This window comes from Mastigoproctus giganteus, chromosome 8 (genome assembly GCF_048544385.1).
Source record: "Mastigoproctus giganteus isolate SK-2022 chromosome 8, ASM4854438v1, whole genome shotgun sequence".
NCBI lineage: Eukaryota > Metazoa > Arthropoda > Arachnida > Uropygi > Thelyphonidae > Mastigoproctus > Mastigoproctus giganteus.
This window is the reverse complement of record NC_143582.1, coordinates 108,644,511-108,659,192: the sequence shown is the minus strand read 5'-3', so window position 1 is coordinate 108,659,192 and position 14,682 is coordinate 108,644,511. Positions and strand designations below refer to the sequence as shown.

General features: G+C 35.6%; 1 protein-coding gene across 1 annotated transcript in view; it reads left to right on the top strand.

Moving 5' to 3' along the window:
• The window catches only part of LOC150081759 (methionine aminopeptidase 1), a 172,802-nt gene that overhangs the window by 140,024 nt on the left and 18,096 nt on the right, over positions 1–14,682 (top strand). The window contains exons 10-11 of the mRNA XM_090379623.1: positions 2,874–2,979; positions 6,705–6,742. Coding sequence (XP_090235749.1) covers positions 2,874–2,979; positions 6,705–6,742 — 144 coding nt within the window. The remainder of the gene's footprint in view (positions 1–2,873; positions 2,980–6,704; positions 6,743–14,682) is intronic.

The window sequence follows — 14,682 nt, the reverse complement described above, 5'->3', positions numbered from 1 at the left end:
AATTTGGAATGTTCATAACCATAAATGCCCTTTTTTGAAATTTCAGTATTTACAAAACCTTATTTACAAAACAATTTTAAATTGTTTTAAGGATTTTTTGATTATAATTTTTAGCTAGCATAAACCAAGCAGTAGCCTTTAATCCAGAGGTACATTTTTACTCAGCTTGCTGCAGTGGCCCTCATAGTTTTGGCAAAAATGGTTAGCCACTAGTTAATTGTTTGGAAAGGACTGGTTTTGTATTAGTTATGTCACAAGAAAGTCCAAAACTTTTGCTACACCAGCAACAAAAATAAATAAGAAAAAAATTACAATTATATATATATATACATGTATATACGTAATAATAATAAATAAGCTCCTATTTGACTCCCTCCTGGTACTTATCCAGCTGAATTTCCCTAAGCTGTCAACAGATAATTTCCTTCAAGTCATTCTAAACCTCTAACCCCAAATTTATTGCCCTTATTTCTGGAATCATTTATAACAGTGAGATTTTCCCCCTCATTTACTTTCTTATACACCTCAATTAGGTCTCCTCTAAAATGCTCAGTTACCGAGCCCCCATATTCAAAGTATTTCTTCATATGGATATGGATGCTCTTTTGCCAATCTCATCAGGTGCATTGCTTGTCTTTAAACACTTTCAAGAAACACAATATATATATATATATATATATATATATTTTTTTTTTTTTTTTAAGGTGCGGTCTCTATACTTAAACAGAGTATTTTAAGTGTGATCTTACAATTGCTTCACACAGTGGGACTCATCATCTCTACAGTAAATGGTTGATAAATCATCAATAGGGCACCGTGGGTCTTCACTGTCTATCTACATTGCTCAGAGAACTTCAGGTTCAATTGTTTTGTAACTCCCAAATCCCTTTCCTCCTCTACTGTTTTTAATTCAATCTCATATATATAAGTTATTTTGGGATTGCTTTCAGTGTTTTTTCAGTGCTTGCTGATCTCATGCAGAAGTGGTGCTGCTCCCAACTCAAGTTCTATTATTTTCATTCCACACATGCTGATTAGCTTGTGAACAAATGCTTATACAGACATAATACACAATAAAGGATCATATTTAGTGCTGTATCAACCAGCCAGCTTTAATAGTTGCATTAAGAATAGCATCTGTTTAACAACAGGTGGTTTTACTGTTTGGCTGTAACAAGATTAGTTTTGCAAATTCAGGAGATGTCTAGATAAATGTATGGTATTTTTCCTTTTAGTTCATTGAGAGCTTGAATAGGTTAAAGCAATTGATAATATTTCAATTGGTCGTTGAAATATTGTTTATTTTGGGTTTTTGCAACGTGTTTGGCTCAATCCACACGAGAAGTTACTGTATGAGCTGGAACATATTGAGATTGCGGGGTGGCTGCAGAAAGTAGGTAGGGGTTGTGGTTAATGGTTGCTCCTTAGACTAATATTAGACTAATATTAGTCTAAGGAGCTAGACTAATATCAGTCTAAGTCTAATATAAGTAAGAAGTGGAGGTCCTCAATGATTGGTATTGAAACTGCCACAACCGTTTCTAATTTTAATAAATGACATCAACAGAGGATAGAATGTTATGCCAAAATTTGTAGATGGTGTCAAGAGTAGTTAATGATCAACACCAAGCAGCACTTTTTCGGGATGACTTAAATAGGCTTCGGGGATGGTCAGTGAAGTGGCAGCTATGTTTTAATGCAACAAAATGGAGGAAAAACTCAAACACAAAAGGTATAATAACCTGTAGTACAGGAAACCCTTGATTAGTGCGGTTAATGAATCCTTGAAATATACCGCACATATTAAAACCGCACTAATCAAACTTAAGAAACAATGGGAATAATTATAATGAATCCTTGAAAATTATAAAATTGTAAAAACATATTTTTTCTTACTCAATACGTACCTATAATGCACTTCATAGTTCTTAAATTATTAAGGAATAAATTTTAAAAAAGATAGTATGATTTAAATTTTATTTTTTGCAAAAAAAACTTCGATTGAACAGTGGTATCTTTCTTCCTTTCCTCCATGATTTTGCGATAACAATCAATGTGCTTATCTAACCCTCGATGAACGTTCATGCTTCTCTCTGCATCTGGATCGATCTGTAGTATGAGTTCTTTTGCTGTTTCAAGTGTATTAAATAGTTCAAGTTTTTTGAATGAAATTTCTTTGGGAGCAAATTGTTTTTCTACTGCTTCATTTTTGTCTTCTTCCTCGTATGCATGTTGATGCTCAATTTCAAGATCGTCGTTACTTAAGTCTTTTGAATGCGATTCCAATAATTCTCTAACATTTTCTGAATTATCTTGTGCTTTAAGTGTAGTTATTATAAAATTAATCTTGTATTTTGTAGACAAATATATATAATTAAGTGAGCTCTTCATTTTATTTAAAGAAAAAGTGATGCAGTACCTCAGATAACCAAAGATCACCATAAAATCCACACATTTTATCCACTATCTCTACTATTATAGATGAGATTTAATTGAATTTTGAAGAATACAGACCAACCTATCCAGGAAACCTGCCTTCAGAGACCATTCAGCCTTTCTGCAAACTTCCTTTGTAGCCATTCGTAAACACCAAAGTTTTCCTATGCCAGAATTGGCTTCCTCTCTAAGTCAGCCAATGTAATCACGTCACCTCAAACAGCTTATTCTTATTATAAAGTAGTTAGTCTAAATGAATAAATTCTTTATTTGCAAAGTATGCAGAAAAGTATTATTTTTATATGGCCAAAAAATATATAGCTGTATCTGTAGTAATTACCAATTATAGCTGTATTATATAAAACTCTCATTGATTTAATTATTTGATAGCTTTTTTTTCTGTGCATTCTAATTTTACTGTTAATTGCTTGTTACAGTGAAACCCGGGGTTAAGTATCGTGAAATAGGAAACATTATTCAGAAACATGCTCAAGCCCATGGATTTTCAGTTGTTCGAAGTTATTGTGGACATGGAATTCACAGGTTATAATAGTTTTTATTCTGTTTTATGATTTATATTTCAACTGCATAGTATGATTTCCTATATATATATATATATATATATATATATATATATATATATCTGATAATTAAAATAAATATGATATTTAAATAAAATCATCAGCCAGTAGTACGGCAATAATGCAGAGCGAAATGAAACGCAAAATAATATAAAATAAACAAACAGGGAAGGGAAAGTAGAGATAATAAGACAAAAAGGTAGTCGATTACTCTTACCTAACTTTTACCTCACATAATATATATATATATATATATATGTATGTATGTATGTGTGGAAATATCATATATTAAAGTAATAAAAGAAAATATATATTATAATAACGTATCTTTTCTTATGTAATAGGAATATAGGACTGTAAATGAGATGGAAAAGAGAAATGATAGAATAGATTATCAAATTACCTCTTCAAGTGATATGCAGCTTAAGAAGGATATAATATAAAGATATATAATTAAGTATAATGGTTAATGTTTAGATTTCCAGTTCTATGAAAGTAAAGAATAGTATGAAAAAATAGATGAACAGTAGTAAAAGAAAGTAAAAACCTCAATATACAATTTAGTGCAAATGCATCATATTAGTACGCAGCTAAGCTCTGAATTAGCAAAAATATGCAAAAGCGGCATTGTTTAAGTTATATCTCATATTGTGAATACCTTCGCAATGAGTTGCCATGATATTGCACTGCTTCGAATAAGTAACGCTTCACCAAAGGAGAAGACTATTGTTATTTATTCTCAGCGGATACCACCACCCAGATGGCATAGTTTCAGAGCTATTTGGCCCTTCTTCGGTGGGTGGGTGGTTATTGCATCACTAGGGTGATGCAATGATGACAAAACATAACTGTTTTGTCATCATTGCATCACCCTAGATGAACAGAAAATAGATGAACAGTAGTAAAAGAAAGTAAAAACCTCAATATACAATTTAGTGCAAATGCATCATATTAGTACGCAGCTAAGCTCTAAATTAGCAAAAATATGCAAAAGCGGCATTGTTTAAGTTATATCTCATATTGTGAATACCTTTGCAATGAGTTGCCATGATATTGCACTGACATGGTGCAATGATGACAAAACAGTTATGAAGTATAACTCCACAATATGAGAGATGCCTGATGGTGTATAATATAAATTAAGACTGAAATATTTCAGATCTTGCAGCCAAGCAACCAGACACTACTATTTCATACACTTTTCAAGTTCCATATATCGATTACAAACACATTATCCATAAAGCATGTTACTATAGCTGGTCAACAAGCTGGAAAGGTTATCCAGGAAACAAACTTTACTGAATAAAACCAGACCCAAAGCTATGGTTCTCCAGTTTCTGAAAAAGCAGGCGAGAAGAAGTAATTCTAGAAAGGCTAGAATTGGGCGTACTCACATCACATCATAGGATTGGGCATACTCACATCACCTGTATCTCTTACTGAGTAACAATGCCCCACAATACATCATGTCATGTAAAACTGACTGTTCATCATTTATTAGTGGACTGCCCTCACCTTTTCAATATCCACTCAAGCACATTTTATTACAATAAAATTAAAATATATTAACCATTAGAAAGACACAATATGGCCCTGGCAGCCTATGTGTCATTAAATTCCACAACAACAACAATTGTAAGGTTGTCAGACATCACAGCCATCCCTGTGGAGTGAGTTTCTTCATGAAAATTTGTGAAAATTAAAACTTTATTTTACATAAATACTTGTAAATACTAAATGCTCTTGCTTTGACTTGGTTGTCCAACATTAGAAATTGTCAAAAATAAAATAAGAATTAAAAAAAAAAAAACAATTTTTTTGATAAATTAATATATTCTACACTTTATTTATGTATTACTTGATTCAATTTCAACTTCTGTATCTGAATTCCAGGCTTTCTGTCAGCCCAGATTAGAGAAGCGACACACAGGTACTACCTTCTCCAATTTTAAAAGCTGTTTTGTACTACATTCTCTTATGAATTGTCTACATTTACTTGAAAACACAGATAAGAAAGAGCAGCACTTGCTAGAAGATTTCAAAACAATCATATAAATGGACATGTTATTTGAAAGAATGTTGAAAATCATAAACATATTAACATTAGTAGTGGCAAATGATGCTAAAAAACCACTTCCTCTTTGACCTATCCATTTTCTCCAATAGTTTGTCTAGTTCTTCCCTGAATTTATTTGAATTATCAACTTCTACAACAAGTCAAGTTTGTTCCAGCAATCAACCACCCACTGGCTAAAGGCAAACTTCCACACATCTATTCTGCAACTGTCTTTCCTTAATTTGAATACATTTCCCCTTATGTGTGTAGGCTGAGCAAGAGGAAGCATCCTATCAGCATTGAGCTTGCTCATTCCATTCAAAGCCTTAAACACCTCACTCAGATCACATCGCAAGTGCCTACTCTCCAGATGCTTCAGTTTGCAGAAGTGAAGCCTTTCTTGATATGAGCAAGAAACCCGTTGTTCCACTCACCAGTCTCTTTGCTGCTCTTCTCTATATTCATTCCAGCAGCTCCTACATCCTTCCTAAAATGAGGCCTCCACACCTGTATGCACTACTCAAGATGTGGCCTGACCATTGCCTTATACAATCACCTCCTTATCTCTGCTAACAAAATTCCTGTATATCTTTGACAAAAACCTGTGAGCTCTCCTGGCAGACTATCAGCATTGCTCAGAGGACTTCATATCTGATTGCACAATTACCCCCAGGTCTTTTTCATTGTCCACTACCCTGAGTTTAGTACCACACAGTTGGTACGTTTATCTGGGGTTACTGCAACCCATGTACTTTTCATCTGTAAATATTAAACTTCAGTTGCCATTTCTCAGCCCATCTGCCTAACATTTCTAGATCCTGTTGCAGCAGCATACTGTCATTAACCACCCTGCCAACCTTTGCATCATCTGCAAACTTGGACATTTAGCCTGATAAGGTCTTCATCAATGTTATTGATAAATATAGAAAACGACAATGGGCCCAACACTGAATCCTGGGCCACTCCAATAATAACATTAGTCCATGATGTGTCTGTTGATTACCACTCTGTCTTCTCCCATCCCTTTATCCACTTACCGTTAACTTACCCTTAATGCCACACTGCTTCAGCAATCTTTACAGCACCTGTACTGCAGTCTTTTATGTGCAATAGCATCAAAAGCACTTCCTGAAATCCAAGTATATGATAACAAAATTGTTTTTTGCATCCAGCTCCTTTGTAACCACAACATAGTATCCACTCAAATTGGTGAGACAAAACTTCCCCTCAACAAACCCATGCAGTGTCTGAAGCATAATTACTGCCTTGTCTAGATGATCCTGCATTAATTCTTTAACCAGTTAATCCATTATTTTTCCTGGGACAGAAGTTAAACTAACAGGTCCACATACTTACTCTTCAGGGCCCACATGTGTAAAATATATATAAATATGTGTACTGCAGAAAAGGAATACACATTGATATTAAAATGGCATTTTTGTATTAACTAAGTGTGAATTTGATTAACTCAAAACATTCCTTGTTAAATTAATTATTGTTAGCCAGATGCATTAGTGGATTGAATGAAAAGTTATGCTAACTGGTATTTCTATCTGTTTTTATTTTAAATTTGTTTTTATACAGACAGCTAATGTGTTCCTTTTTTTTCTCTCCCCCCCCCATCCCAACAGGCTTTTTCATACTGCACCTAGTGTTCCACATTATGCAAGTGAGTATATGGAAAAGTGTGTGCACATGTGTGTGTGTGTGTTGTTTAGACATATTACCTATGGCATCCTACGTGACAGAATTGATTTAGGACATGGATTTAGCTGCATCTCAGAGCAAGTCCAAATGTGTTAAAGTAGGGAATAAACTGCTGTAAATATGAAAGCAAGGAATTCAGTTATTTTTGTGTATTCTATAGTGGTATGTTTTTATAAATTTTGGAAAAAAGGATTGAAAATATCTATTGCTAAGAAGTAAAACAAACATATAACATTGCACTTATGTTAATTAATTTATTTATATATTTTAATTTCTTTACAAATAAATTGATAAAATCAAATAGATATCATGACCTTTCATATGATTTTGCCACCAGCAAGATTCAAACTACCTAGTTGATGTGACGGTCTTAATTCTCACAACACAACAAACTTTCCCTTTACGAGTTACCCTGATACCACACTACATTCAAACAAATTGCATTGCCAAAAGGCTAGTTCCCCCTCTATTGCCAAATATCAAGGAAATAGAGGGGGGTGGGGGGGGTTAGAGGGAAACAAGCATTCTGTTTGTTATCAGACACTTAGTCTAAAACACTGATGGATTCAGTACATGCCTTTCTATTTTAGAAGATTTAGGAGAAGTCCTATTGGTCTGCCTCCCTAAAATCTGCTTCTCGTTGGTAAACCTTGTTACGTCACTTTGGTGGCAACGAATGCGTAGAGTGGTTCTCTTCAAGTTGCCTAGTCAGCGTGAAGAGGAAAAGAGCAAACCCCCAGCACTTAAAGAAATGACAAAACAGTTGGCCCTCGGTCTCGAACAGTTTTCACTCTCCCTCTTACAGCAGCGAGTGGAAACAGAGGGTGCTAAGAATCTCTGGGTATGACTGGCTGCCATGCATGAAAACTGAACTTGATCTATTACAATGTAAAATCGCTCATCGGTGAAGAGAGCTGAAAATGGAATTAGAAAATGTGAATATCATCAGCTTGGCTGAAAGAAGAAGAAGAAATGAATCATTTCATAAATTTATCAAGTGGAAATCTGCTGGACACCAATGGAAACAGTGAAAAGAGAGAAGGTAGAGTTGATTTTTTGCTCCATAAAGATATAAAAAACATTTTGGAATTCAAAACTACATCACCAAGGTTGTCAGGATTTCTAAGAGGTACAAACTAATGGTTATAATGATATATGCACCAACATTGAGCCACAATGATGAAGAGATTGAAGAAATATACACCGAAATTGAGACTTCTAGATGGACAGAAAACTCACTACACCATCATTATGGGGGACTTCAATGGGTTGGAAAGAGCACCTTAGCACACAAAGGGAAGAAATGGAAATTTTGGAATTGGTGAAAGAAATGAAAAAGGTGAAATACTTGTGGAATTTGCAGAATCTCGAGGAATGTCAGTAATGAACAGTTTTTTCAAGAAAAGGATGAACATAGAAAGTGGACATGGAAAAGCCCAAATGGATTAACAACTAATGTAATTGACTTCAACTTTGCTAACAGAAGATATATTGTGAATGATGTTACTCTCCTGAACAAGGTAAATGTTAGAATTGATCACAGAATAGTAAGATGCACACTTGACATAGATGTAAGAAAAGAAGGGAAAAAAACTAACTAGACTGAATAATACAAAGGTCCTTGAGATAACAGAAGAGGAGAAAAGGCAGTGTGTACTGGAACTTAAGAGCAAGTTTGAGCTTCTGCAGACCTTTCAGGACCAAGATATCGACAGGGAATACAACAACTTTCTGAGTCATAAAGCCCAAGAAACCTATAGGTAAAAAGAAATCCAAATAAAAAAAAAATTAGTCAAGAAACACTTGTCATGAACCCAAGACGACAAATGAAGAGCAAGATAAATACTGACAAGGATAAAATTGACTATACTGAATTATGCAAGGCCATTAGAAAAAGACTCAGAGGACATAAGAGAATTTAACGCAATAAAAGTAGAACAAGCATTAAGGGAAAACAAAGGATTTAAATCAGTAGTAATACAGAAAGACAAATGATACTGAAACTGAAGAACAGTGGTGGTGTACTTATAAATAGCTGAGAAGGCATAATTCAAATAGCAGAAGATTACTACAAAGAATTATATAAGGAGCGAGGGAATGATGCCAACAGTGGGGAAGATGGATCACAAATTAGCAACACATACAACATACTCGATATCCTTCCTGATGAGATAGAACATGCATTGAAAAAAATGAATTATCAGAAAGCCCTGGGTGAAGATCAAGTTACGGTAGAGGTGGTAAAAATTGGGATGAAGAGACATGACAAAAACTGACAAGACTCTTCAAAAAATACATTATGCATGATCCCTAAGGAGTGGAATAATGCAATCATAATTTTGCTGCACAAGAAGGGAGACAAGTCAGAAATTGGAAATTATAGACGAATTAGCTTGTTATCCCACATTTACAAGTTGTTCACAAGGGCCATCACTAACAGGTTAGAAAGAATACTTGATGAGAATCAACCAAAAGTGCAAGCTGGCTTTAAGACAATTCTCACCTATGGATCACCATCATGTAATATTGCAGCTAATGGAGAAAGCAAATGAATATAAAACAGCATTATACTTCTGGCATTTGTGGATTATGAAAAAGCATTTGACTCCACACAGCATAAGGCAACGTTTCGGGCACTGGCACCGATACCCCATACATTATGATTTTGAGGGAAATATGAGAATGCTGTCTTTGTCTAGTCTAATAAAGGAAGTAGCAAATTTAAAATCGAGGAAAGGGGTTCAACAATGAGACACATTATCTCCGGAGTTGTTTACTGCTGCCTTTGAGGAAGCTTTCAGAAGATGGCATGGTTTCAGACAGGAGTCAATGTGGAGAGTACCTAAACCATTTACAATTTGCAGATGACATTGTGATCATAAGCCACGATCCCGAAGAATTGGAGGAAAATCTTAATCAGTTATGCCAAGTCAGTAAGGATTTTGGACTAAAGTTGAATATGGCTAAAATAAAAGTAATGATGAACAAGTATGCCACAGACAGGGATATAATTGTTGAAGAAGTAGAAATTGAAAAGGTGGATTCATATACTTATCTTGGGTAACTCATTAGCTCTAACAATGATAAATGGCTGGAAGTCAAGAGAAGAATAAATTTTGGATGGATAGCATTCAGGAAATATTGTCACATACTGAGGAGCAATATCCCAATTTGTCTGGAACCGATGCATATTACCTACCATGGCTTATGGAAGTGAATTTGGACATGCACCAAAAGAATGGAAGAGAAACTGAAAACTACACAGCAAAGAATGGAACAAATTATATTAGAAATCAGACTGTTAAATAAGAAGAGAAAAACACATGGCAGCAAATACAAGTAAAGGACATTCTTATCAAAATTAAAGAACTGAAGTGGACATGGGCAGTTCTCAAAGACATGATGACAGATGGACTAATAAAATAACAGATTTGTACCCAAAATGAGATAAAAGACAACAACAGAGATGGAAAGATGAAATCCAAGAGTTTGTGGGTAGTAAATGGATGGCCATTGCACAAAACAGAAGGAACTGGAAAGTTTCTGGAGAGACCTTCATCCTGCAGTGGATTGAAAATGACTGATAATGATGATGATGACCAAGGCAATACATTATGAATCCAAAATTTGATTTGTTCTGCACTGAGTGGTAATTCTGTTTTTTTGACTAGGCAGTTTAAATCTTGTTAGATGCAAAAAACAAATGAAATAGACCTTTCATTTAGATATTATTTTATTGCATAAAATATACTAGCTACATTAAATAGCATTTGGAAAATTAAATGCACTAGGCATAATCCTTATGGGTTTTGATAATTAACTATATAATATCGGTGTAAATACACCATAGTTAACCCATAGATTTGAGCTACGATTGTAGCGTAGAAGGCATCGTTTTAATTGTATCTCATAATGTGGTTGCCTTCACAACAAGATAGCTACTATTGAATTACTTCAAATAAATAACGCTTCTCTAGTAGAGAAGGCTACTGTTATTTATTTTCAGCGTACCACCACCCAGACGATCGTTTCGAAGCTTTTTGGCTTCGTCATCAGTGGGCGGGTAGGTAATACAACAAGCCATCTCAGTAGCGAAGTTATATCCACATTATGAGAGAAGGGTGTGGTGGTAATGTATTTGGAAAATTAAATGCACTAGGCATAATCCTTATGGGTTTTGATAATTAACTATATAATATCGGTGTAAATACACCATAGTTAACCCATAGATTTGAGCTACGATTGTAGCATAGAAGGCATCGTTTTAATTGTATCTCATAATGTGGTTGCCTTCACAACAAGATAGCTACTATAGAATTACTTCAAATAAATAACGCTTCTCTAGTAGAGAAGACTACTGTTATTTATTTTCAGCGTACTACCGCCCAGATATGAGATACAATTAAAACGATGCCTTCTATGCTACAATCGTAGCTCAAATCTATGGGTTAACTATGGTGTATTTACACCGATATTATATAGTTAATTATCAAAACCCATAAGGATTATGCCTAGTGCATTTAATTTTCCAAATACATTACCACCACACCCTTCTCTCATAATGTGGATATAACTTCGCAACTGAGATGGCTTGTTGTATTACCTACCCGCCCACTGATGACGAAGCCAAAAAGCTTCGAAACGATCGTCTGGGTGGTGGTACGCTGAAAATAAATAACAGTAGCCTTCTCTACTAGAGAAGCGTTATTTATTTGAAGTAATTCAATAGTAGCTATCTTGTTGTGAAGGCAACCACATTATGAGATACAATTAAAACGATGCCTTCTACGCTACAATCGTAGCTCAAATCTATGGGTTAACTATGGTGTATTTACACCGATATTATATAATTAAATAGCATGAAAACAAATTGTATGCAGGAAAACATGCACCAAAAATTTGGAATTGACTGCAGAATGAAAATTTAAGCACTGTTATGAATGGTTGTCAGCGCTGTTGCTGATGTTGAAACTAATATTTTTGAATGTTATTGTTCACATCCCTTGTAATTTGCCAAATTATTGTCACTAAAGACTGCTTGTCATCTGATGAATGACAGAAAGATGGGCTGTCATAATAGTCTTGTCTTTCAAATAAACTTTAGATTAACCTCTTGAAGATCTAGTTTGTTTGAAAGTAGCGCAATACAGGCTAAGAGTAGAAAACTTGCTTCTTGCCCTAATGGTAGCCGAGCATTCTGGTCCCTTGCCAAAGCTATTGGCCGCAACTTTTGCCCATCTCTGCTCCCACCTCTGTCCAAACCAGATGGTTCTGTTGTCACTTCAGCCAAGGATAAAGCTGACCTGCTAGCATCCCATTTTTCTTCCAACTCATATATTAATGATCTTGGTAAAACACCTCCCACCATTCCCAACACGCTCCATTCAATGCCTTCTGTGGTCTTCCGTCAAAAGGAGGATTTTGACGAATCTTGATGCTAAGAAAGCACCAGGTCCCGATGGTATTTCTCCACTTGTTCTCGAAACCTGTGCTACTGAACTTACTCCTATTCTTTGCCCCCTTTTTTCACTTTCTTATTCCAAAGGTGTTTTTCCTTCTGCTTGGAAATTTGCTCATATCCAGCCAGTTCCTAATAAGGGTGACAAATCCCTCCCATCCAATTATCGTCCCATTGCAATTACTTTTACTCTTTCTAAAGTAATGGAGAAATCAATTAACCACCAACTCTTAAACTACCTAGAAACCTTCCGTCTGATTAACGATCGCCAGTATGGATTCCGTCGTGTCGATCCACTGGTGATATTCTGGCTTATGTTTCCCATTTATGGACTAATTCAGTGGAAAGGTTCGGTGAAACACAAGTAGTTGCTCTTGACATCTCAAAGGCTTTTGATCGTGTTCGGCATAAATGTCTTCTAAACAAGCTTCCATCTTATGGTTTGCCAACTGTTTTTAGTAATTGATTATCCAGTTTTCTCTCTGATTGCTCATTGAGGGTGTTGGTAGATGGCTCTCTGTCTTCTAACTTCTCCACTAATGGTGGTGTCCCCCAAGGTTCAGTTCTTTCCCCCACTCTTTTCCTCATGTATAATAATGACCTCCTTCCATTGACTGGAAATCCTATCCATAGTTTTGCCGATGATAGCACATTGCATTCCACTTTCCATTTTGAGAAACCTTGTCCTGCTCAATCAGCTTCAACTTCTCGAAAATCTGCTACCAATTCCTTAAATGCCGATCTTCAGGTAATTCTCCAGTGGGGACAAAGACAACTTAGTTGATTTCAACCCTTCTAAAACTCAGTCTTGTCTTATATCTCTCAAAAAGTATTCTTTTTCTTCTAGGCTTATCTTTAGTGACACTCCGATTTATAGGCAAAATGATATATCTCTTTTGGGGATTACCCTGACTTCTAATCCCTCTTGGTACAAGCACATTACAAATATTGCTTCTTCTGCATCTAAAAAACTTGGTTTTCTCTTTCGCTGTCGGCGTTACTTTTCTTCCAAACAGCTGCTCACTCTGTATAAATCGCAAATCCACCCTGCCATGGAATATTGTTCCCATATCTGGGGTGGTGCCCCCAAAACCTCTCTCAGGCTGCTTGATTCCATTCAGAAGAGGGCAGTTAGGTTAATTAATGATTAATCTCTAACAGAGTCTCTCCACTCGCTTTTGTGACATACTGTTCCTGCTGCATGCCTCTTCTACAGGTACTTCCATGGGCACTGTTCTTCTGAATTTTTCTTCTATAATTCACGCTCTCTCTTTCAGAGCAGTCCAAACATGTGCCGCCACCAGCCAACATCCATTTACTGTCCAACTTCAAACTCACAGAACCAACTTTTCATCTTCCTCGTTTATTCATTCAACTGCTGTTTTCTGGAACAACCTTCCTTCATACGTATTTCCTGAAAATTACAGTGTACAGAAGTTCAAGTCCAAGCTCAATAAATATCTTCTTTCGTCTTCTCAACCTCCAACCCAAGCACAGCACTAAGTACTATAGGTTCTAATACCTCTCGTGTTTACATAAAAAAAAAAAAAAAAAATACTAGGGCAACTCATTGTGAAGAGTTTGTTCTGCCGTGATGCTTAAGATCATTGCAGGCAGTTTAAACCCTGATGACACAAAAATATATGAAAAGACAAGATAGCTATTCTAATTGTATATAATTTCAGTAAGTGCCTTAAGACATTTATTTAAATTATATAAAGCCATAAATTAAGACAAGAAATTATGTAATGCAATCATAGACCATTGCAGGTAGTTTAAACCCTGCTAGAAATAATACACCCACTGACCAAAAAAATATGAACCTTTATTCACTATCGAATCGAGCACCATTTATTTCGAATAACAGAAAGTGTCTGGTGCAGCATGGATTCCTTAATGCGTTTTAGCACGTTGTGATCTAATCGTAAGGTTGCCTTCATCTCACATTCTCATGTGAATGTGTCATAATCTCAGCAACAGTAATGCTTCTGTTTTCCCAGACACAAATTCATAGTGCACTATGCCCTCATCATTGGGGGGGAATCAGATTGATTTTGACATTGGATTTTGTTGCACGAAACTTTTTTTCTTGCAACAAAACATTTTTATGTGCTATTCAGATGATTCCACCTTGCTCTTGTGATCACAGGTGAGAACCCCTAACTCATCCCCAATGACCACTTTTCTTAGGGAGCTCTGATCCTGTTTAGATTTTTGAAACAAATCTCCTGTGGTGGCTTTCCTGCAGTCCATTTGATCATCTGACATCAAGTGTGGAACAAACTTTGCACACATGCAACACATTCCTAAATCTTGCATCAGGAACATGTGTACTGAACCTACAGACAGTCCAACTTCATGGGCAGTCTCAAAAGCAGTCATTCACCTTCATTTTGCAGTTCCTTCATTTTTGTGATATTCCTTCATTGTTTTGTGACATCAAA